Genomic DNA, 23,789 nt, shown 5'->3' on the forward strand with positions numbered 1-23,789 from the left:
CTTATCTTCTCCCGGGAGCCCATCCATCAGGTGTGTTAGCCAGGTACAAACCTGGGCCAGGCCAGCCAGGTTTCTGTCCCTATGGAGAACATGATGACACATGCCTGCCACCTGCACATGCTAAGACACTCAGAACAGCCCCCAGTCAGCTGCTCGAGTGCGGGGAGCAGATGAAACGGACTGGAGTGTGAGCTGGCTCAGGGATGGGGGCTTAGGGACAGGGACTGGCACCGCCCGGACCCTCCTTTCTGAGGCCCGCCCAACCCACCCACCTAAGAGGCCCTGCCTCACACACAACAGAGCGCTAGGGTTGCCGTGGCTACTGCCCTCCACAGCGGAAGGAAGGGGCACAAGGTCAGCATGACAGGACCAGTCAAGTGTCACTGGATGTGGACAGACAAAAGAGCATCTATAGACGTGAAGCAAATCTGGGAAAGGGTGAAAGGATACAAGAGGCAGGATTTAACTGCACGGGTGCCATTTGAGAGCCTGTGTCTGCATGTTGCTCCTGTGTCCCCCGCCAAAGGGAAGGCAGCTCTCTGCCAGATGGAGCAGATGGAGCCCTGCACTGAGGATCGGGGGTTCCGAACCCGCCACGCCCACTTCTGGCCACAGGTTCCGGGGCAAGACCGGAACCTCCTTGTAAAGACTAAATGGAAGAAGGTATGAGAATGCTCAGTGGGAACGTCGGGCAAAAGTACTGTGACCAGTTTGGTGTTAATAACAGAAGAATAATCAGGTCATTTACATAACACTGCACTTAAAACCATATTAGAGCTATTTTATTTTAAAATAAACTTTTTGAAAAGTAATACATTCACATGGTTCAAAACACCAAGACGCTGTGGGGAGACACTGAGAAACACAGCCCCGGTGCCTGGTCCCCGTCCCCTGCGCATCCCCCGCACCGTGGATCGCCATTGTATTGGGCCTTCAGTGTCTACCCAGTGCCTCTTGATGCATTTACAAGTACATATAAACATATGGCCTTAGTTTCTCTCCCTTTTATACATAAAAGTGTAATATGGCTCCTTACTTTCCCCCTTAACAAAGCAGGGAGTAGGTTTTAATGCCCCCATGCTACTCTTCTGTAGAGCATCTTTATTTCTGCCAATGGCCTTAGTCAATGGTGAGAAACACGAGAGACGGGGTCTGGGCAAGGAAAGCCTTCATGATCCCTGCTTTGGCTGGTGGTGTTAGGGAAGGAGTGACATCCCCTGGCTGGCCTGTGCTGTCGCTCTGCCCCACCTCTCCTCATCCTCCTCCTCCTCCTTCCCCTCCTCCTCTAACTCATTAGCACTGACAAATGAGGCATTGGAGAAAGAACAGCCGAGCACATGGGGTGTGAAAGTAGATGCCCCTAACCACATGTGGGCTCCGTTCACCCTGCTGGCCCGTGGTGCCGAGATCGTGGGGCAACAAGAGAATATCCAGCAGATCCCGCCTGTGTGGTCATGGTTGTCATATTCACTTACTTATCCCTTATGCTAATGTATTTCCACCCAGACGCATACTTCCCTCTAAGTGAGAGGGGCAGTTGGGGCCTAAGAGCATGAAGCATCCACAAGACACAGGCCGAACTCAAGACGCTTCTTACCCTGCAGACTCCCCTCACACCTTTGCTTTGTGCCTCCCAGGTGGGGCTGAGTGAAACGTGAGGACTGCATGGGTATGACCTTCCTCCTGACACGCTGACAAAGGAGTCAACCGGGATGGGCACGTCGATTCGATCGTTGCCAAAATGTGGAGATGCACGCGGAGAGAGCCACAGCAAAGGGGGACCTGACCTGCACCTGGGCCACTCCGACTGCAGAGCCCTGCAGGGGTGCGGGGAGCAGGGCAGCCGTGGGAAACAGGGCGGTGGGATGTGGCAGCGGAGTGTGGTGCAAGAGGCAGGGTCATAGGATGAAGAGGGAACATGGCAGGTAACTGCTGACCACCTGGTGAAGCCTGCGCGGTGGTCCTCACACTTCTGCCCCCCTCACAACACCAGCGTCTTGTCAGAAGCACATTTCCCAGACCCTGCCCTCCGAGGTCAGAGCTAGTAGGTTTGGGCACGCTCAGGAGTTCACACCAAACAGACACTCCAGGAACGCCACCAACTATCCAGCCTGACATCAGGAAAGGCTGCTCAGGGCAACGGGGGTGGGGGTCCCCGGGGTGACAGGCGGGCCTTCACTGTCCAAGCCACTCCGGAGCCAGTAAGAAAAGGCAGGCCACGAGAAGGCGAGGAAGGGGGACGCGGCTACCAAGGCCAGATGCACACTGGTGGGGCCGGGAGCCAGGGACAAGGGCCTGCAGAGCAGGAGGCAGATTCGGGGTAGAACTGACCAGACCTAGGGCGGATACTCAACGTCCCAGCAGACACGGAGCAGGGAAGGGGCCAAATCCATCCAGGATCATGGCCAGCTTACCAGAGGGAAGGATTTTAAATTGGGATCCGTGGACCAGCTGGCATTAGTGAGAAACCCAGGCACACAAATGTAGGCTCCTGAACTTCGTGGCCACTGGGGCTGCTGGGAGGGCCCCCAATACGTGTGGGCTGACTGTGTCTAGTAAAGCTTCTCCTGCCCACCACCCTGGTCTACAAGCTACAACCCTGGCACAATCACAGAATCCCCAGCATTCCAACGGCAGCGCCAGGGAGGGGCACCCGGCCCTGGTTTGTGGGAGGGGATCTGGGGGAAGACCCTGCCACCTTTCTGGATGCTTTCCCTATACTGTCCCTAGGAAGGATAATCAGAGAGTCAGCTGGGCAGGCAGGAAGGAAAACACTGTTGCTCTGTCACCCTCACCGTCTCCTGTCAACCCCAATGGGCCAAGTAGAAAGGGCATGCCCTTTCACACGGGTGGCGATTACCCACAACACTGTTTCCTCCAGGTGTGGTACAATTTTTCTAAGCACCCTCTGCCCTGCTGGTTCCCTAATTCCTTTATCTAGGCGTTTCTTTCCTATTGCTCCACAGTCCCAGCACCTGAGGTCCTGTGGCCGGACCCACTGTGCTGGGAGAGGCAGGTCTCAGAACCAACTGGGACACTCTGGGGACAATACGACTCCACCCTGCCCCACCCCAGGCCAACAATGCAGGGGCATCTCAGGGAAGAAGCCAGTGTGGAAAGAAGCGTGAGAACATCCTTAAAACTCCTCAGGTGACTGGGAAACAGAGGGCTGAGCATGGCTCAGGGAGGTCGGGTGGGCGGGACTGCAGGCCCCAGCCCCTCCGTGTGTGTGTGTGTGTGTGTGTGTGTGTGTGTGTGTGCCGTGCACCTGCTGGGGCTGCCCTGCAACTTCCCTCCAGGAAAAGCTTCCGCTGATGTGTAGGTAAGTATCTAATTGTTTTTCATGTTCCTAATTTTTTAAAAACGCATCTCTCTCTCAACCAGGGGGCATGATTACTGTTTTTGATCATGTAGCCCATAGGTACCTACAGATATACGAAACTTACTAACAAATTAAATAGATGTACAATGTAATATTATGCTCATGATAAAATACAGCTGAAATAAAAAATGTTAAAGGAACAGGATCATATTCACAGAAATAGGAGATCAGGGAGTTGGCTGCACCCCCAGACCCAGCAGTGGGGAGGAGGGGAAGGCTGATCACCAGCGTGTGTGGTGAACCACTGAACCCCTGAGATTAAAACTGGAATACTGCTTTGTTGAAATATGTTTTTGAAATCCTTGTGTGAAAAGAGTAAAGAGGATCTGTCAGGAAACCAAGTTGGTTGGCAGATTAGCAGATGGTTAAAGGGTAAGCTCTTCTAGTCCATGCAAAGAAAGCATTTCCAGCTTTAAGACTAGGGCTTTAAGATCCCCGGGACTAGATGTGGATGAAGAAAGGATTTCCCCTGGATGAGGACCTCCCTGTAGGATGCCAAGGCCCTAACCTTTAGCTAGTGCAAGTCAGACCTCTGGAAGGCAGAAGGAAGTTTCCTCTTGCATGAAGGCCCTAAGAGAGGAAGGCTTCTAGACCTAAGGCTTTCCCAGATTAACAGCACACTCTGGGATCAAGTTATTTCCCCGGGGCGGTTAACACAGAAGGTAAGTGGATCTGCAAGGCTGGCTGACCCGCCTGAGGGCCAGGCACTGTGCTGCTGGAGGCTGTGACCGGGAGGGAGCCCGAGGCCACGCTCCACTTCAAGGGTTCACAGTGCAGTTGTGAGGAATTACGGTCATTACCGTCCAGAAGGGCTTGTGAGGGGCCCCAAATTGAGAGGGTCTCAGGTAAGCTCCGGGTAGGTCTCCCTGGGAGCCTGTGGACTAGAAGCCTGGGAGCATCTAGAAGAAGAAAATGGGAAGGAAGACCATCAGCAAGAGCCCAGATGGGGAGCTGGGAGAATCCTCGGCCGGAAGGAGCCTGGAGCTTCAAGGGCTGACAGATGGCTGGAGAGCTTGAGATGGGGGAGCAGACAATGAGGGGGCCACCGTGTGTGTCAGTGAGTGTGTGCATGCAGTGAGTGTGTGTTGCTGTTAGCACAGGGAGTCTGGGCGCCATCTCAAGCACTACGGGAAGCACAGCAGCATTTTCAGAAAGTTTAGCTTTTCCTTTTATTTTGTTTAAGGTTTCATTTATTTTTAGAGAGAGGGGAAAGAAGGGACAAAGGAGAGAAACACTGGTATGAGACAGAAATTTGATTGGTTGCCTCTCTCATGCCCCCAACCGGGTACCTGGCCCACAACCCAGACGTGTACCCAGACCAGGAATAGAACCAGCGACCTCTCAGTTTGCAGGACAACGCCCAACCCACTGAGCCACACCAGTCAGGGCTAGGTTTTCCCCTTCAAAGTCACATTCTGTCTGCAACATAGAGGGGAGGGGGCCTGGGCCAGAGCAGGCCCTAGGTCAGGACAGAGAAGAAAATGACAATAATCAAGACAACGACAATGATGATGATGATGATGGGGACCATGACGCCAGGAATCAGGAGCGGGCACCCATCCCAACAACCTCAGTGTGGGTGCACCATCACCCCATTTTCCAGGAGAAGAAGAGGAGGTACGGAGAGTTTCAATGATTTACTGCACGTCAGACACTTGTTGAAAGAATGAATGAAACCAGGAGACACAAAGACAGCTGGGAAGTCAAATCAGGGATCACCCACGGCACAGAGCAGGAACACTCTGAAGGCATCCGTGAGGTGCGGTCTGCACGCCATCAATGCCACCCCTGCAAGTGTGCACTTCCATCACTTTCTGGTAAATGTACAGCGGCGGCGTCCCCGCCACCGCCCAGTTCTTGAACACTTGGCCCCCAAAACTGTCCCTGTGCTTCTTTGCAGTCAATCCCTGTCCCCACCCCCGCCCCAAGCACCGACCCACTTTCTGTCTCTAAAAATTTAGGCATTCGCATTTTAAGTCAAAATGTATGTAATTGTTTCTGAATGTATTATTTCCCTTTCCCCTGAAGACATTCCCGGTACCGAGAAGAGCTGCTTGAGGAGAACTGGGCGGCTCTATTTTTAGGTAACACCTATATATAGAATTAACACCATATGCTCTTTCCCTCCCACCTCTTCTCTGCGCTAAAAACGACTTATTCTGCTGTTTGGCATTGGCGGTTTATTTAGGCTTGTATGCATAACAGAGTCACGCGCCTATGAAGTAAGCGTCACCTAAACTCAAATATAAGTGTTTTTCTAATTTGAGATGTTGCTCTGTACACAAAAATATTTTATGTCGGCAAAGCGTTCCCTTTTCATTTTCAAGGGGTCGTTCCTGAGGAAATGTTATAATCTCAATAGAAGTATGAACGTTAATGCCTGAGTATCTTGAACCCTGATAATATTTTACAAACACGTTCACAACTGTAACAGTGGCACCTCCTAGCAGAGGAGGAATGGAAATAGTTTTATTCAAATAGCTGTTGCATAAAGGAACCTGCGGAACTCACTGGGTCCCCATGAGCCCCAACTTTTCTACCATAAAACAAGGCCCAGAATAAGTAACCCCACATCTTCTCCTTCTGAATTTCTGCTCTGTCCCAGGCCGTGTGAGGAAGGACAGTCTCCCCAGGCTGCTCCTGAAGTGACTCATCATCCAGGACGTGTGCTGGCACCACCCCCTGCCCCCTGAGCTCTTGCTTTATCTTCTGTAGGAAAATTCCTCTTGTGGAACTTCTGCTCAGCTTAGCATCCCTGCCCTTCCTGCATCCCGGACCCTGCTGCATCCCAAGCTGACCCTCCTCAACAAGTGGTGGATCGGTTCAGGGTTCCCAAGTTCCTCCTTTACTTGGGAGTCCCGTTGAGGGGCAGGATGCAGGGGGACCCCTGGGCCTTGCCTCCTCAATCTTGCCTTCTACTCCACATGTCCCCACCAGCTCCATCCATACCACACACTCCACAGCTAAAAGAGTGCACTCCCAGCCTCTGTCACCCACAGGCAAGATGTCACCCACACCTCTCCTTCAACCTCAACAAACCAAGTGGTCTTCCTCTCAGCCCCTCTGGCTTCCCTCCTTCCTGTCCAGCCCAGGCCCCGGGGTCCAGCACTTGTACTGGCACCACGGAAATGCAGCCAGCCTGAGCCGCCGTCCCCCTGCGGCCACACCACCCTCCATGGCTTGCTGATGAGTGGCTCCAGAGATAGTCCCTGCCTCTTGGCCAGGGACAGTTCTGCCTCCCAGGGAACATTCATCTGGTGTCTGGTGACAATTCTGGTTGGCATACCTGGGAAAGGCGGTGCTCCTGGCATCTAGCGGTAGAGTTCAGAGATGTTACTATACATCCCACAATGCATAGGACAGTCCCCCCTTGTCTGGCCCAAGATGTCAATAGAATGTGAATCTATACTAACCTCAAAATGAAAACTTCTTTAAAAGTCAAAATCACCAAGGTTGAGAGACCCTACTCTAAACTCTCCTTCACACGGGACGGTGCATTTCAGCCTCCTGATTGGTTGACTGTTTAAGTTTTTTATCTTAAAAATGGATAGTGTTTAAAGACGACTCTAAAGCAGGCCTGTAACAAACGTCCTCGGACCCGGGTGTCCACACTGGGGCAGGGTTGGGGCATGGGCCAGGGATGTGACCACTTACCTGGGGAAAGTGATCAGAAGACTGAGAAGGCCAGGCTCTTGCAGGAAAGGACCAACAGCCACACTGTCCCTGCTGTCCCAGGGACCTGATCCTGTGCAAACTGTCCCCACGGCTGGAGTGAGCTCTTCACAGCCCGTGCGCTGCCAGCCCTACTGGCTCCCAATACAGAGGTTAGGACAAAGCCCCCAAGCAGCAGAGCCCAGGCCCTGGCTGCAAAGGATGCACTTCCTGCTTCCCTTGGACCTCTACTGCCCACCACGTCTTAAGGGCAAGAAAGTTTTCTGAACACAGCAGGGATGGGGAGGGAGAAAACAGAACAACAGTGAGACACCAAGGGCTCTGGGTCCTCAAGAAAGTAAAAGGGACCAACAAGAGGGAAGAAAGGGCCCAAGGAGGATTTACACTCTTTGTATGTTTTAAATGTTCCACATCAAAACTAAAGGTCCCAACTTGGACAATAAAAACAAACTTCACAGTCTGGCCTTGAACGATGCAAAAGACTGAGGCCATAGCATTCATCTCTGATGTTAGCAGCTGCTGGCCATTTGAAAGCCAGTTAGAGAAAAAGAAATTTCTAATATTTGCCTGGTACCATTGGCCTTGGCTGAAAGTAATCACGGAGGAGAGCTTACAAATGCTGGGTTGACCAAAAAGTCCGTATAGTTCTTTCCATAAAATCCAAGGCACATTTTTCATTTTTACCAATAACTTTATTGATTTGGATATTTTAAGTATGTTGACTCTCTCCCACATGGTATATGGTTGACTATTCTCAACGTCTCAGTTCAACCACTATCAACTTCAACTGGTCTACCCAATTGTGGAGCATTGTTCAGCAAGAAATCTCTAGCACGAAACTACACAAACCACTTATGACACATTTGATCAGTCACAGCACCTTCTCCATACACTGCACAAATCTCTTTTTGCCTTTCAGTTGGGTTTTTACCTTTCTTGAAATAATAAAGCAAAATATGCTGAAAAAGTTTGCGTATTTTTCCCATCTTCAATATTAAAATGGCTACACAAAAATTCACCAATTTTGATAAGTTTTTTTAAATGCATACTCATATGACAGCTGTCACAACACAACCTAACAAAATTGTTCCAAGTGAAGTTAAAGACAACTAAGCACTACTACAGCCATCTTGCAGGAAAAAACAAACAAACGTCTCGGCCAACCCAGTACTCGGAAGGCAGCACACAGCCAGCTGCACCCAGGTCCTCCCAACTCGGCTTAGTCACTTAGAAAGTGGAAGAAGCAAAGAGGCAATTAACACCAAAGATAAAGATCTATTTAAAACATGGTGTATTTAAAACTCACACACAGCCAGACATTCTGTGGGTGGAAGCACGTACAGACAGATGGCCTGTCTGTGGCCGCATACACAGGACTCCACGGACACGTGAGGAGCGAAAAAGATTCATAAAAACAAGGCCTACAAAATGATATTTAGCCTTGGCCGCTGTGGCGCAGTCCATTGGAGAGTCGTCTAGCAGACAGCCAAAGGGTCAGGGGTTCCGTTCCAGGTCAGGGCACATACCTAGGTTGCGGGTTCAATCCCTGGTTGCGGTGCAACCAACTGATATTCTCTCTCACAGTTATGTCTCTCTCTCCCTCCCCCTTCCTATCTCTCTACACAATGAGAAAAGTGTCCTCAGGCGAGGCTTAAAAAAATGTTTTTTAAAGTGATGTTTAAACTACAAAAGATAATCCCAAGGTCTTTGACCTACCATAAGGTCTGACTCACTGCTAGGGCTCTTCTGGGCAAATAAAATTAACTTCAAATGTAAACACTTATCATGTGGGGTGGCTACATTTTTTTCGTTTGTTCATCTGAAGGCATCAGCACATGTCTGGGCTTTTCTACTGGGCCACTCATAGCCGTGAACTTACTCACACAAGGAGGACGACCTGTGGTTGAGAGTGGAGTCAGAGAAATGATTGTGCTTGAGAAACGTGGAGCTCCAAGAAGCTAAGAGAAAAGTGCAGGAGCGAACTTGGGGTGACATGAAATTTGCTAAACAGCATCCAAAGGGAAATCAAGTGATTTCACCGCGGCAAAATTAAGACTTTCTGTGGTATAAAGGGCACCACAGACAAGGGGCAACACTCAGCCTGCCCACCAGTCATTTGGTAGCTGTCCCGCTCATCAGATCGACCCAGCCCAGGGAGCGCCCCCAGTTAAACCGATCTCTTCACGCTCTCCAGATATAAAAAGCTCAGCAAACAGCTGCCCTGCCCTTTCCCAGCCCCCTGGTCCTGCCTCCAGCTTTGCCAGTTCGCCTGCCAAGCAGGCTGGCCCTTTGATGCATCTTTCTCTAGTATTGACACTGTCACTCAAGGACCTTGAAGTCAGCATCTCTCCAGGAAAACCCAAAGGAACAGGTCCCTCACAACAGCCGAGAAGGTGGTCCGGATGCAATTTTTCCTGCACCACCTTGTTATGGGCTGGATCGTGCACTCCCTCAGCCCCTAACAAACTCACATGTTGAAGTCTCAACCCCCAGCATCTCGGAATGGGGCTGTATTTGAAACAGCATCCTTAAAGAAGTAAACAAGGTAAAGAGGGGCCGTTAGAGTGGCCCCAATCCACTGTGGCTGGTGTCCTAATAAGAAGAGGAAATTCGGACACAGACACACAAAGAGGGATGACCACGGGAAAACACAAGAGCGGACAGCCATCTGCAAGCCAGGGAGAGAGGCCTCCGGGGGAACCGACCCTGCCGACACTTGATCTTGGACTTCCGGCCTCCAGAATCGTGAGAAATAAATGTTTGCTGTTTAGCACCCCCCCCCCAGTCTGTGCCACTTTGTTATGGCGCTCTAGGAAACTGTCGCACCTCTTACCTATAGGAACAACTATTCTTCTTTCTCGGAATGGAGCCTTTTTTGTAGAAATAGTGACCATTTCCCCTCTGTGTGGAAAAAATGCTTCAGGGTTGGAAGGGACTTTGGTGATTTAGAAGAAGTATATACATGCAAATATAAAACCTTTACTAATGCATCCATCAATAAAAATGCCTTAGCTTTCCTATCTGATAAACACAGATCCCGTATTTGAAATCAGGGCTTACAGGGGGCCTTGCGGCCTTCTCTCTTGCTCACCACCCAGGTTATTTCTCTATTTTGTTTTGGTTCATCAGTGACAAGACATTCCTGAACCACAAAGATGGCATAAATAGTTGCAAATGATAACATTTTGAACAACCATCTTATCATCTCAGATGCCCTTCAATTAAATGTACCCAAAGGTTTAAAAAAACAGAAGTACCTCTTAGTTTTCAGTAGAACCTCTAACAATATCTAACGACTTGCATTTTTATCATAACTGTTGGAAGCGTCGCAACTGACATAATTCAAGATTGCAAACCAACCCCAAACAGTCTTGCCCAGCATTGAATTGAATCCAGCCCATGGGCACTGCCACACAGCAGTCCCTAGGTGGTGGGTGTCACATGTGTGGACACATGTTCAACATCAACAAAAGCCAAACTGGACAATCAAATCCAGAACAGTGAGAAAAGACAGTGCAGAGTCACAAGCTTGAAAAGGTGTTTAATAAGCCATCCAGTCTGGCCCACCTGCTTAAGTGCCTCCCAGCTCACATTTATTCATGCATTTGGTGAGCAAGCCATCTCTGTCACCAATGAAAAAGCCAAGACACATACGGGTATTAAGACAAAGCAACCAGCTTCTGGCCAAGATGGAGGCATAGGTGGAAACACTGTGCCTCCTCACACAACCAAGTTTAAAGACAACAAAGTTTTAGTAACAAAAATGTAACCAAAACACAGAAAATTGAACTGTACAGAAGTCTGACAACAACAAACCATTCAGCCAGACCAGTAAGGGGTGGAGTCAGCGGCTGGTGGAGCGGGGTCGCGCAGGAAAAAGTGGCAGGACTGACCCAGGCACTCGGGCAGCGGTTGGCAGACCCCAGGCGTGGGGTGGCAATGGGTGGACCCAGTGGGGGCGCCAGGTGGCTGGCTGACCACAGTCACGCATTTGCGTGCAGATAAACCAGGTGAAGGAGCAAGCAGTAAGACAGACCGCATAGGCTAGGGCCCCAGTATTGGGAATTAAAGCCTAAAAGCTCCAATTGGAAAAACTTTTGGGGTCAAGGTGCCGAGAAAAGTTCCCAGGCTCACAGACAGCTTGTTGAAGAGACCCACAGGGTTCTGGAGGGTGCACAGGCCCACACACCCGGGAGCCAGCACCAGGGGGGCCCAGTTTGCTTGCAGGAAGCAGCAGAGGGGACCAAAATCTGAGACAGCGTAGAACAAACGCCATTGCCCCTCTCTGACCCCACTCCCACATACAGTGTCACAACCCAGAGACTGGGTTGCCCTGCCCTGGTGAACACCTAAGGCTCCACCCCTCATACCTAACAGGCGAGAACAGACCAAAACATTATGGCTCAAGAACAGCTCAAAGCCCCAGAGCCAATACTTCTAAGCAACCAAGAGATAGCCAACCTATCAGATGCACAGTTCAAAACAGTGGTGATCAGGATGCTCACAGAACTGGTTGATTTTAGTCACAAATTAGAGGAACTAGTGAAGGCTAAACTAATCGAAAGAAAGGGAAATGCACAGGAAACCAATAGTGATGGAAAGGAAACTGGGACTCAAATCAAGGGAGTGGACCAGAAGGAAGAGAAAAATGACCGAACAGAAAAGAATGAAGAAACAAGAATTCAAAAAAAATGAGGAGAGGCTTAGGAACCTCCAGGCCATCTTTAAACGTTCCAACATCCGAATTATAGGTGTACCAGAAGGGCAAGGGGAACAGCAACGAGTGGAAAATTTATTTGAACAAATAATAAAGTAGAATTCCCCCAATCTGGCAAAGGAAATAGACTTCCAGGAAATTCAGGAAGCTCAGAGAGTCCCAAAAAAGTTGGACCCAAAGAGTAACACACCAAGGCACATCATAATTACATTAGCCAAGATTAAAATCAAGGAGAGAATCCTAGAAGCAGCAAGAGATAAGGGGACAGTCACCTACAAAGGAGTTCCCATCAGACTGTCAGCAGATTTCTCAAAAGAGACCTTACAGGCAAGAAGGGGCTGGAAAGAAGTATTCCAAGTCATGAAATCCAAAGACCTACAGCCAAGATTGATCTATCCAGCAAAGCTTTCATTTAGAATGGAAGGGCAGATAAAGTGCTTCTCAGATAAGATCAAATTCAAGGAGTTCATCATCACCAAGCCCTTATTACATGAAATGTTAAAGGGACTTATCTAAGAAAAATATGAACAGTGAAAGGACAGCAAACTCACAGTTATTAACAACCACACCTAAAACAAAAGCAAACTAAGAGGACAGCTAGATCAAGAGCGGAACCATAGAAATGAAGGTCACATGGAGGGTTAGCAACAGGGGAGTGGGAGGAGGAGAAGGGGGGAGAAGGTACAGAGAATAAGTAGCATAGACGGTAGATAGAAAATAGACAAAGGGGAGGGCAAGAATAGTATGGGAAATAAAGAATCTAAAGAACTTGTGACACTTGGACACAAACTACGGGGGGAATGGTGGGGGAGGGGTATGCAGGGTGGAGGTGAATGAAGGGTGGTAAATGGGACAACTGTAATGGCATAATCAATAAAATATATATTTAAAGAAAAAGACAAAGCAACCAAACCAAACCACACATTGCTCCTTCACCTCTTCTATTTCTAAAATATGCATGAAATTTTGAGTGGGGACTTGGGACAATGAATTCTCAACTCAATAACTACATGGTTACATTTTTGAGTGAATCTTCTAGAGAAAGTAATTGGGGGTCAGGAACGCCCCCCGACACTGCCAGGGTCTGCAATATCCATACATGGCAATACGGCCGCTACTAGTAAAGAAGGTCACTCGGGCCAGGTGCTGGTGTGCTGTTGTCCTAACCAGCCTCTCTGCCCTAGGGGCCCACCAGACTGTCCCCAAACCCTGCGTAAAGCATGCTGAGCAGTGGACTCCTATGGCGCATGTGCACCCCCAGACAGACGAATTGTTCATGCCCGCTCTCAAGGCGCGCCCACCGTGTGCTGGTCTGTCCCCAGCCCTGTTTATGCTGGGTGTACGTGTGACTGTGGTCTCCTGACATATGACATCAGCTGATGAAACAGGAGTGGGCAGAGGAAGCTGTTTCTAAGAAAACTAACAAGACTGCCTGAGAAGTTCCTCTAAAAGCAAGTTGTTGAAAGAAACTACTGTCAAAATAGCTGTGATACGACGACGACTGGAAAAGACTGAAGAGTCAGAAACATATGGGATCCGGCACTCAGATTGCTTTGCAAATACCCTTGCTCGGCTTTGAAGAAGCAAATAAGAGACACACACTCACACACACACACATATGGACTTCATTATATAACGGCATACCTATGAGAGGTCATGACTCAGGAATGCACACCACTCTGGCGAAGAGAACTCTAGTCCAGCACGCAGGCAGGGGTGATGAATAAGTACAGGCACGTGGGGCAGCTCTAGTGAGCCCAGGCAGCTTCTTATCATCCAACTCTGGAGCCTCCCTGCCTGGGTCCTCTATCATTCAAGCTCCACTACCTAAAAGCTGTGTGACCTGGGGGAAATTACTTGGCTCCCCTGAACCATCTCTCCTATATCTGTAAAAGAGGAATAATAATGCTGTCCACACGTAAAGCTGCTTAGCTCTGGGCCTTCGCTACAGAACTTGTCAGTGCTGATTGCCATCATTTCTGTTCTCGGTACGACTACAACCAGGTGGACACTGAAAATACAACCACTATGGGAAGGGGGAGGGACATGTAGAATTTTACTGCTTAAAATTTACTGAGTCCCCTCCAATTAAAAATAACTGGGGAGCTCTTTGTAAAGAACTGACCGGTGAAGCAACACGGTAACCTGGAGCTATGGGCAGAAGCCACCCTCCAAGCAAGAGAGGACGAAGCCCTGAGTGTACTGGGAGACGAGTTCAAGGCCCAGTGACAGTCATGGGTACTTTGAGGCCACCAAAACTGTTTTACTCTTTCCACATCTTAGAAAAGACTGCAAACACATTTGACTCAGGCTGAATTGGCTTATTGGAAGTACATTCTTCACCCAGTTGAGTTCACCCAATAAACAGTGATGAGAAAGAAACAAAGGAAAAAAAGAAAGAAAATACATTTTGGAGAAGTTTTTTGTTTTAGTAGAATATTGGATCAGTACTTTTAAAAGTAGCAATCCATCTGAGACCTCCCACTTTAAAAGACATCACGCTTTTAGCCCAAGGTGAGAAAGACGAGGTACCAATTTTACCCCGCAGCTTCTGGGTGAGCAAACAGGACTCAGCACCCCAGAACACAATAAAACCACACCCTGAAATCTTAAATGTGGCCACGGGAACACATGACAGCCTCTGCTAGAGAAAGACAATGGAAGGCCTTGCTTAACAGCCTAATCAGGTAATGGCTGAACCAAAATAGAATTTGCAGGAAACAAGGGCTGGTTGGAAACAAATAACAAAGCAACAGAGTGCGATAGCTGCACCCAGTAGGGAAGACCCAGGGTTTCCTCATCCAAGGGTTCAGCAGAAGGATTCAAGGGTTTCCTCTATAAAGAAATGTCAGCGCTGAGCCTGGCTTCCCAGCGTTCCTCTCCACTGGAATCCAGCTGTTTGGCGGCTGTCAATGGAAACACTGCACTGAAACCTGCTGTCCAGGCCAGGCCCGTCTACAAGGCACAGGCTCCGGAAGCTTCTGAGTCCCTAACTATTGGTTGAGGGCTCCCAGGCTGCAGGTAGGGCCAGGCATTTCTGTGGCACCTCCCGGATATCTGATGCTAGAAATCGCTGGGGTGGAACTTCCACTCCACTGTCCACGACTACACACAGCCCATGTGTCTAGGCTGAGCACACCAAATTTTAGCAAACTGCGTCATTTTATTCATTATTGGCAGAGTTCTTCCTTAAGGAATTCTGTCTAGGATAGAATCTTTGGGAAGGCAGGGTGATTTTGAAATAAAAATAGCACACACCTCACTGCTATTCTTTCCTGGGAGGCACCACACGTGGGAGCCTGACATATCCCCATCTGAACATTCTAGATTATAAGCCTGGGCGTGGGCCACCCTGGCCCCTGAGTGTCGGGACTGACTCCGACTTCCTACTCCTCACCTGTAAGCTGCGTGCGTGGTGGCTGCTGACTTTCATCTCGATGGCCACTTCACAGCCCGACCCCTCTTTAGACTGGCTCCCTCCCAACCACCTGACCGGGTCCTGTCCCTTCTGCCTTCTTCTAGCTGACGTCACACACTTCCAGAACCAGGCAGGCAGCAGGTAGACCTCTGCGCTTAAGTTGTACCTCCTCCCTCATCACACATTATCACCTGGGGGCTCCCTGCCTCCCTAACCTCACCATTTAGTGGCCACAGAGTACATGCTCAATCAACATTGAATTAAATATGTGTAGATGTCTTCTGATAGAAATAGTCCCCTAGAACCCCCCAAATATGCCCTTGTTCTACAGGAACAGATATCGAAGAGAAACTGCCTTGTCAGATGCCAGTCTGAGCCGATTTCAGACCACCAGGCTCTTCCTCCATCCACGAGGGACCAAGACCCCACGCCCGTCCTGAGCAAGGCAACAGCACAGGGGAGGGGTGAGGCTGGCAAGCTGTATCGTGTCCACGAAGCGCAGAGGCATGCGAGTCAGCCCCGGGATTTCTTAAGTGCCTCTGAGCCTGTCTTCTAGAAATCCACCCGGTTAATCCCCACAATATCCAAAACACAGGCAAGTCTTTCCAGTTTTTCCCTCTAAAAGATCCTCTCATCTTCACCCACTCTCCCATTTCCCTGCCACTATCATCTTTAGCATTTGCTCTGCAACAGCCTCTCTACTAAACCCCCAGGACCCACTACTACGGGACCCCCAGCAGCCAGAACAACCTGGCCACAGGTAATCATCAACCTCTGTTTCTAATCCTCTTTGGCTTCCCTGTGCTGTTAAAATAAGAGCCTTAGAAGTCCCACCCACCTGGCCCTGCCTCTCCCTGTAACCCCAGCCACCTGCCGCTCCCGGAACTCTGGCTGGCTGGCTGGAACAAGCAGTCTCAGGGCCTTAGCACTGGCTGGCCCCTCTTTTCCCCAACTTTGTCCAATGCCTGACTCCTGACCAACATCGGCTTTCAGGGGAGGCCTTCCTTGACCTCCACCCTCCTCATCACGAGCCACTGTCTGTATTTATCTACATGTGGGGTGTTCCTCTCCCCACCTAGCACAGAAGCTCTGTGGGAGCAGGGATGGTGACCTGTTCTCCACTTTATTGCCAGAGCCAGACACAGAACCTGGCACCCAGTGAGAGCCCCAAACCTACCTGTTGAATGAATGAGGAAATAATAAAGGAATGACTATCCCCTGGGACAATCAGCACCATCGAACCTCCAAAACCAGATCCCAAATGGGCCCAGTCTTCTGGAAAGACATGGGTAACCTTTTTCCCTTGGGTGAAAAGACACGCCCATGCCCTACCCCCCCCGCCCCCATGTCAAGCCCACATCAGGACCTCTCTGCACTCACACTGTCCCCTGTTAATCCAGTGGGCTTAGTGCTGACCACCTTGCTCTCTGGAAATGACCCAGAGCTCCTCGGCTCAGAAAAGCAGAACTCCACCCTGGAGCTGAGCCAAGGTCGTGGACTCGCATTACAGGGGCTGGGTGGAGGGGCCCTGAGTCCTCTGCACTGCTCTACCTCTGGCCATAAGCCTGGTCCTTCAGAAGAACAAAGACAGGAAGAGAGCAGAGGCCTCCGGGGCCTTGCCACAGCCCCTGGAGTGTAGGTGAAGCCTGGCAGTCTAAGACCCAAGGCAGGGAGGCAAGGGAGGCTTGGCCCCAGGACAAAGACATTTGGGAACAGACACCTCGCTCCTGACTCTGAAATCAGATGAAAGCCTGGCTTCAAATCCTTATTCCAACGCCTCCATTTCTGAAGGTCATGAGGATGCTGTTTAGCCCGAGCCTCAGTTTCCACAGCTGTCAAAGCAAGTTCCACAATTTCTCCTCGAAGGGGATTGCTGAGCTCTTTGCCCCCAGATGCTCTGTCTGGCTGCACCTACCCCACTCCTTTCACCCAGAATGAGCCCCATATTCATGTGGGAAACATACAACCAGATATCATTTATACTCAGTGACTTTCCCCCCTCCTTAAAAATCTGGGTTTCCCAGACTATTTGAGGTTGAGCCATGTGAGCTGATTCACAATTACTTGACTGTTAAATAACAAGGCTAAGCTGACTTCTGAATTCAGCGTCTGCGTGTCCACAGCAGCCATGCGATGGGTATTTTCCAATGAACGAATCAAATGACAAGATGAGTGGTGTCTATGTTGATCCTAACAATCAAGTCTGATGAACTAATATCTTTTTTCACAATCAGTAAGCCAGGTACTAATTCACCTTGTCCTTATATGCCAAAAAAATAAAAATAAAAGCATATTCAGTCCATTATAAAGCTCCAGACTTTGACACACTTCCTTTTGCTGTAGACCATGGGGAAACTGGATTAAGTGGAATATCAAACCTCCTGATTTCTTTTAGAGATTATCTCTCCATTTCTCCGGGATTATTTTTTCAGAAACCAAAAACTCCTCAGCCAAAAAAAAAAGAAAGAAAAATTAAATAATCCCCATTCCATATGTTGGCTGTCACCAAATTTTCGCAAGGATATTTAGCGGAAGCATTCCTGTTTCAGTCTTGCTCCATACGTCCTGAACAAGGAAGAAATATTACCTAAGACTGAGATTTGGCAAAAGGAATCTCAGAAAACCTGTCAGTTCCCTGTCACACATCCTGAAGGCTCATGGTGACTGTTGATTATCGAGCTTTCTACTGTCCTGCCTCAGCCTTTGCAGGCAAAACAGAGCCCCCTGGAGCTCCCAGATGCCGGCCCACAAATGCAGCAGCACCTCAGGGCAAGGCCGGACAAACACGTTAGAACTACACAGGTGCCTTTGCTCTAAGAACACACCTCCTAAAGCACAGGTGGCAAACACAAGGCCCTCAGGCTAAATCTGGCCCTCAGGCTGAATCCAGCCCTCCACCTTGTTTTACCTGGCCTGGCACCTTGTTTCTACCCAGCAGCAGCACTGAGCTCTCATTTAACTGTTAAGAAGTAGTTACATTTATCCAGACCTAAAATTACATTCGGCCCTTTGAAGGCACCACGATGCTGATGGAGCCTCTGGTGAAAATGAGTTTGATACCCCTGTCCCAAAGCAAACCCACAGAAAGGAAGACCATCAGTGAGCCATTCCCTTTGCAAAGGAAGGGCCTATTTTTTTTCTTGAACTACATTTAAAAGATGAAAAAACTGAGACTTGGATAGGTTAAGGAATTTCACCAATTTAACACAGAGGAGGTGGGGTCAAGGGTGTGTGTGTGTGTGTGTGTAACGTGCTTACAATGGATGTAAGGAAATGTGACTAGCACATGCCATCTGGCAAGTGTCCTGGAATGGGCAGAGTGTGGGGTGCACGCACAAAGGGAGGATGAAGGTGACTTGCTCACCCAACGCAGCATGCATGCCAGGAGCACGGGTCTAAAGTCAGAGGGTCTGCATCTGAGTCCCAGCTGAGTCACTGACATAAGCTGTGAGATGGAGGCGAGTCACGGAACTTCTTTGCTTTTTGTTTCTCCTCTCCTAAAGATGGAGATCACTAATCAAAGCAAGCCTTGCACTCTTCCTGGAATTACTGGGGACGACGAACGAATGGGAAAGCTGCCGGAGGCTGTGAGGGCCGATCCAGAAGTCAGGTAACCCTTGCTTGTACACGGGAATGAAATAAAAAGAGCTGCCCGGAAACTCACCTACATCTATCCTTGCTCAACCTCAATCTATTTCCTCTTACTAAGAAAGGGATCCATTAGAATGTGAAAGATTTTGTGACTCGGGATGAACACACAGCTCTTCCAGAATGTGCCTTGCTGATCTGAAGACACGTGATCCACTCTGTCACAATCAGCCATCTCTCAGAGCCCTAGGATAGTCACACAGGCCCTGAGCCTGTCACTTCATGTTTACCAAACCCCAGTCAGGTGGCTGGAGTGCCCAGAGCACCACGCACATTGTGAACAGACAAAAGGAGCCACCACTGCCCAGGACAACAGTTGTGGTCCCGTGTGAGAAATGAGAGAGGTGGCTGCTGTGGACCAGAGTTGCTAAGACTCCTCCTCCAGTGCCCCTGGCTACCCCAGGTCTGCCCCGCAGGGTGCAGTCCACTCTGAGGTTGGCTGTCTCCAGCTCTTTCTCCTGTTTTTTATCCTTGGCATTCATCTATTCTAAAAGCTGAATAAGCCCTTCAAATTCTGACCAGAAAGAGTGTCATATGATTGAACAAACACAGGGGTGATCAGAACAATCAAATACACACACACAGCACCTAGAAAGCTCTGGATGGGTTGACTGAGCCTGTCAGAAAAGCCAGCACTGGGGGGGGGCACTTTATAGAGCAAGCCAGAGGGACAGATGATTGCCTGACACACACTACAACGGGGCTCAACCTTGCATGTGTGCCAGAACCAGCTGGAGGGCATGAGAAAACACAAGAAACCCAGAGTTCCCAAGTCGGCTGCGAAGCCAGTGCTGGTCCAGAGAAGGCACTTGAAAAATCACTGTCATTGTAAATGAGCTGGAGCTGCTCAGACCATCATTCTCACTGGGGCAACTTCAGATCCTTTTCATCCCCTTCCACCCACATAGCGAGCCTTAAAGAAACCCCTGATGGGAATTTAACAGCCATCTCTCCCCCCTGCCCTCCCCTGCCCCTTACACACACCAATACTGCTATGGATGTGGACAATTACCAAGCATCCTGGAGAAATATCTCCCAGGGCAGAACCCAGTTCTCACCTGGGTACAGGATGGTTTTGCAAAAAGAGTGAGTTATGCTGCAAATCAGAGGCCGCGGCAGTGCAGGGAAGAGCTCTTGGGGATTCCCAGGCACAGGTCCCTGAGCTGGTGCACAGTCTCTGCACCCTCAGTGACGAGAATGTGCCACTGGGATGGTGCCAGCAAAACGTGACCTGGTTTTCTTTTCACCCATTTATCTCAATGCTCTGCCACAGTGCACTGTGATTCCCACCCCCACCCTGAGAGGGCCAACAACCCAGAGCAAAGGAAAGCGGCCAGTTGCCACCAGCACACACCACCTCTGTAGGGTGTCAGGCTCAGAGGATCTCTGGCCTGGAAGGGGTCATACAAATATCTCTTTCCTTCCCAAACCTGATTACATTATACAGTCACTATTTTACTAACAGCAGTTGTTGCTAAGATAATACTGTTTCAGTTTTACGGGGGTGGGGGGATTGGCGGAAGTTCCTATGGAGAGTATTGTTGTGAATAATGTAAACACTGCGATAAGGGCCCATCCCACAGTCTCTACTGTGGTTCAGATGGGGAGATGTGGCCCATGTTCATCATACACCAGTGGGACCTTTTCTGGCTATGGGACAAAAGAGGTCACATTCATTTAGCACTGCAATTGGTGGGCCTGAAAACCAACTTCAGGCTAAATAAGGGAAAAAGAATGAAGAGTGATTCATTCATGGCATTTTGGCAAATATATACCATGCGTGTGTTTGAAAATACCTGGTGTTTCAGCTGATTTTGTGCACACAAAGGGGCACATTTGGTAAAACAAATGTGACTTTCCTGCTCATTAAAAAAATCTGACTAGCTCTTTCTCACATGCAAAACTGCACTGTATTTCCCATGCTCTGATGGCCTGGTGTGCTACAAACCCATGAAGTCTTGAGCCAAACACCATTCTTCAAAGCAGTAACACCAATACAACCTCCACTTACCCACAAATTTTAAGTTGATCTCAGCTGTACCACATTCAAGATAGAGGCCACAAGCCCAAACAGCTCTATTCCGAAAATTCTGGAGGAGAGCTCAGCTACAGGTGACAGTACCGGCTGGGGCCTCAAGGACACTCATGAAATAGTCTTGCCCTTCTCCTACCCTCAAAAGTCCACTCGTTGGCATGTACAGATGAGGCCATGCAAGGGCTGCCTGTACCCCTGGTACCCCTCGCACCCCTGGTGGTTCCCCTGCTCACCTGTTTTCCAGGAGCGTCATGCACACCACCTCTCGCACCCCGGGGTTGTTGGCCTTCTCCACCGAACAGCCCTGCAAGTTCCACGTGGCCAGCCTCAGCACAGGCCGCCCGTCCCTTGTGCCTCCAAAAGCCTCCACTGAAGGCCTAGTGGAGATAATCTGGGTGGGCCCACCTGGCGGCAGGTCCAGGTCCTCACTCTGCAAGCTCAGGGAGGTGGGGCTGGGGTGAGGTTTGGCGGTGAAGGTCAGGCCCCCGTTGGTGTGGGTGGACGGGGGCCTGGACCTCTCCGCGAACACCTGGTGCCGTATCTTGTCCAGGAAGGCAGCATTGATACCGCCCATCCTCACCAAGTCCTCGACGCTGCGGAAGGGCCCGTGCTCCCGGCGGTAGTCCACAATGCTGACCGCCATCTTCTCCGTGAGTCCTCGGATGCTCATGAGCTGAGCCGGGGTGGCCGTGTTGATGTTGACGCGCGGGGTGAGAGGCACGGTGGTGGCCAGGTGATGAGGCTGCTGCTCCAACAGCAGGTCCCGCCGCAAGGAGCTGGGAGAGTGCTGTGCAGAGCTGCCCTTGCTGCTCACACAGATCTCGAACTTGACCTGCTCTAGCTTGGTGGCGCCCACGCCACTGACCAGTGCCAGGTCCTCCACCTTCTTGAAGCCACCGATGTACTCACGGTACTCCACGATGCTTCGAGCCACCGCACGGGTCACCCCTGGCAGGGTCATCAGCTCCTCCTCCGTGGCCGTGTTGATGTTCAGCCGCTCCTGATTCACCAGGATGTTGCTGAAGTTGCAGGCTGCACTGAACTTGCGACTATGGGACAGGTCCGAGGGGTCCCGGGGAATGGAGCGGTGACAGCCCAGGGTGCTCCCCATGACCGGCCAAAATCAGGGGTCCTGGAAGGCCTCGCCACCACAGAAGAACTCTCTGACTAGGAACTCTCTGTGTCTCACAGGCACAAAAAGCGTCCAACAGTACCTTTCACTTGGCCACCTGGAAAACAAATTAATAAATACACAAATCAATGGAATCAGCTAATCAGTTTGCATTAGCACTCCCTACCTAGAGCCGGAGTTCTTAACCAGGAATCCCGGGCTGGTGGCTGTCCTTGAACCCTGAACACAGCGAGGCTAGCCCCTGTGGATTTTCCTCTGGAAAGGTCTAGTTTGATCCCATTGAGATCCAAAACGGCTTTAATTCGCTTCTCTTGGAAAGATACCTATCTCCATCAGCCCACACCTCTGTTCCTGCCGGATTCTGTGCTCACAAGTGTGGGCACGAAGGTGTTCATCGACTCCCACCAGAATACCAGAATCGCCTCCGTTCCCCGCGCCCCACCTCTCGGTCGCTACCCCGGGGCGTCCTTCCACCTGCGGCTCCGAAGCCGGAGCCCAGCCCGGAACAGCACTGGGCCCTGCCTCCAGCCTTGGTGCAGGCAGGGTTGCAGGTCAGGGGCAGGGCCACCGCGTCCTTCCCACGCCGCTTCGGGCCGCGCGTCCCGGCTCTTTCTGCGGGAGAAACTCTCGGAGTCCTTCTCCCAGAGCCGACAGCGCTGCAGGACTGCGGGGCAGCGACACCCGCGGCGAAAGCCAACCGCTGCGGCCGCACCAGGACTTGCAGCGTCGCCGCAGTTGCACTGATCCAGGCAAAAAGTCCTGCGCTTCACTCGGAAGCGGGATCTGCCAGAACCGCATCCAGTGCCCAGCACCAGCGCCTGGGTCCCGTTCGCCGTCGGTGTCAAAGCCAAAGTCCCGACCGCGCCACCCGCGCCTCCGCCGCACCACGGCCACGCCTCCTCCCGCGCTGCAACTCCTCCCCCCTACTCCCTGGGACACATGGGGGCGGGGCCAGAGCGTGGGGCCGGGGCCTGGGAGTGCGGAACCCCAGAGCGCGGGGGTGGGGGCTCTGGCGGGGCGGGGCCACGGGACGCGGGGAGGGGCCCGAGCGCGTGGGGGTGGAGACAGAACTCGAGAGCACGGAGGCGGGACTTAGGGACGGCGGGGCGGGGCCGATACCCGGGGGACTGTGGCGAGTCACTGGAGGGTTCTCTGTAGTCGGCGTATACTGATTTAGGATTGCTACCTTGGACTTCGGCTGGTTGTGCGGGTTGGGGGCTGTTTAGTCTCACCAAAGGCGAGACTTGTGCAGCTGCTTTTCGAAGGGCGGAGCCCGACAGCCCCGCGGAGGAGAGCAGCGCCCAGGGACCGTCCCTGTCTGGCCTCCAGCCAAATTTCGTTCGTCTTTGGCTCATGGAGCAGGGGCCAGGCAGTCCTGAGGGTCAGGGACCTCTCGGTTCAGTCAAATTTGAGAATTTTATAGAGGGGACTGGATGGGATCTTTTTAACTTCTGCCATCCACCTCCCACCCCCACTTACTGCCTTTTTCCACTAGAGTATTACCTTTGCACCGCTCACACAGAGATGCCCTCAAACAACGCTAGTGACTCACCGTGGGGATGTGTTCACAGAGGTCACTAACAGGAATGCTCATGTACACACTTAGCACTGAGTAAATATGCATATTTCCTTAAGCATTAAATCTCATTAAGAAGGAAGGAAACGCTAGTTGGGAATGACGATTTACTTGTCATTAAAGTAAGTAATGATTACTTGCTGCATTACAGATTCTGTAATGCAAGATTAAAGATTCTGCTGCATTAAAGTGGACACGTGAAGCTAGAG

The 23,789-nt window shown here is 50.6% G+C and overlaps 1 protein-coding gene across 3 annotated transcripts in view; it reads right to left on the reverse strand.

Annotated features, from left to right (window-relative positions):
• Positions 1 to 22,880, reverse strand: part of EEPD1 (endonuclease/exonuclease/phosphatase family domain containing 1) — an 82,927-nt gene extending 60,047 nt beyond the window's left edge. For 2 of the 3 annotated variants that reach the window (XM_037126561.2, XM_037126559.2), the window contains exons 1-2: positions 22,447 to 22,880; positions 21,106 to 22,101 (exon numbers count right to left, since the gene is read on the reverse strand). In XM_037126561.2, coding sequence (XP_036982456.2) covers positions 21,106 to 21,983 — 878 coding nt within the window. In that variant the 5' untranslated portion in view covers positions 21,984 to 22,101; positions 22,447 to 22,880. The remainder of the gene's footprint in view (positions 1 to 21,105; positions 22,102 to 22,446) is intronic. The other variant, XM_037126560.2, reaches the window with a different exon arrangement.
• Between the last annotated feature and the right edge of the window lie 909 nt (positions 22,881 to 23,789).

The sequence above is a fragment of the Artibeus jamaicensis genome, unplaced genomic scaffold, assembly GCF_021234435.1.
Source record: "Artibeus jamaicensis isolate MK-2021 breed Jamaican fruit bat unplaced genomic scaffold, CSHL_Jam_final contig_1016, whole genome shotgun sequence".
NCBI lineage: Eukaryota > Metazoa > Chordata > Mammalia > Chiroptera > Phyllostomidae > Artibeus > Artibeus jamaicensis.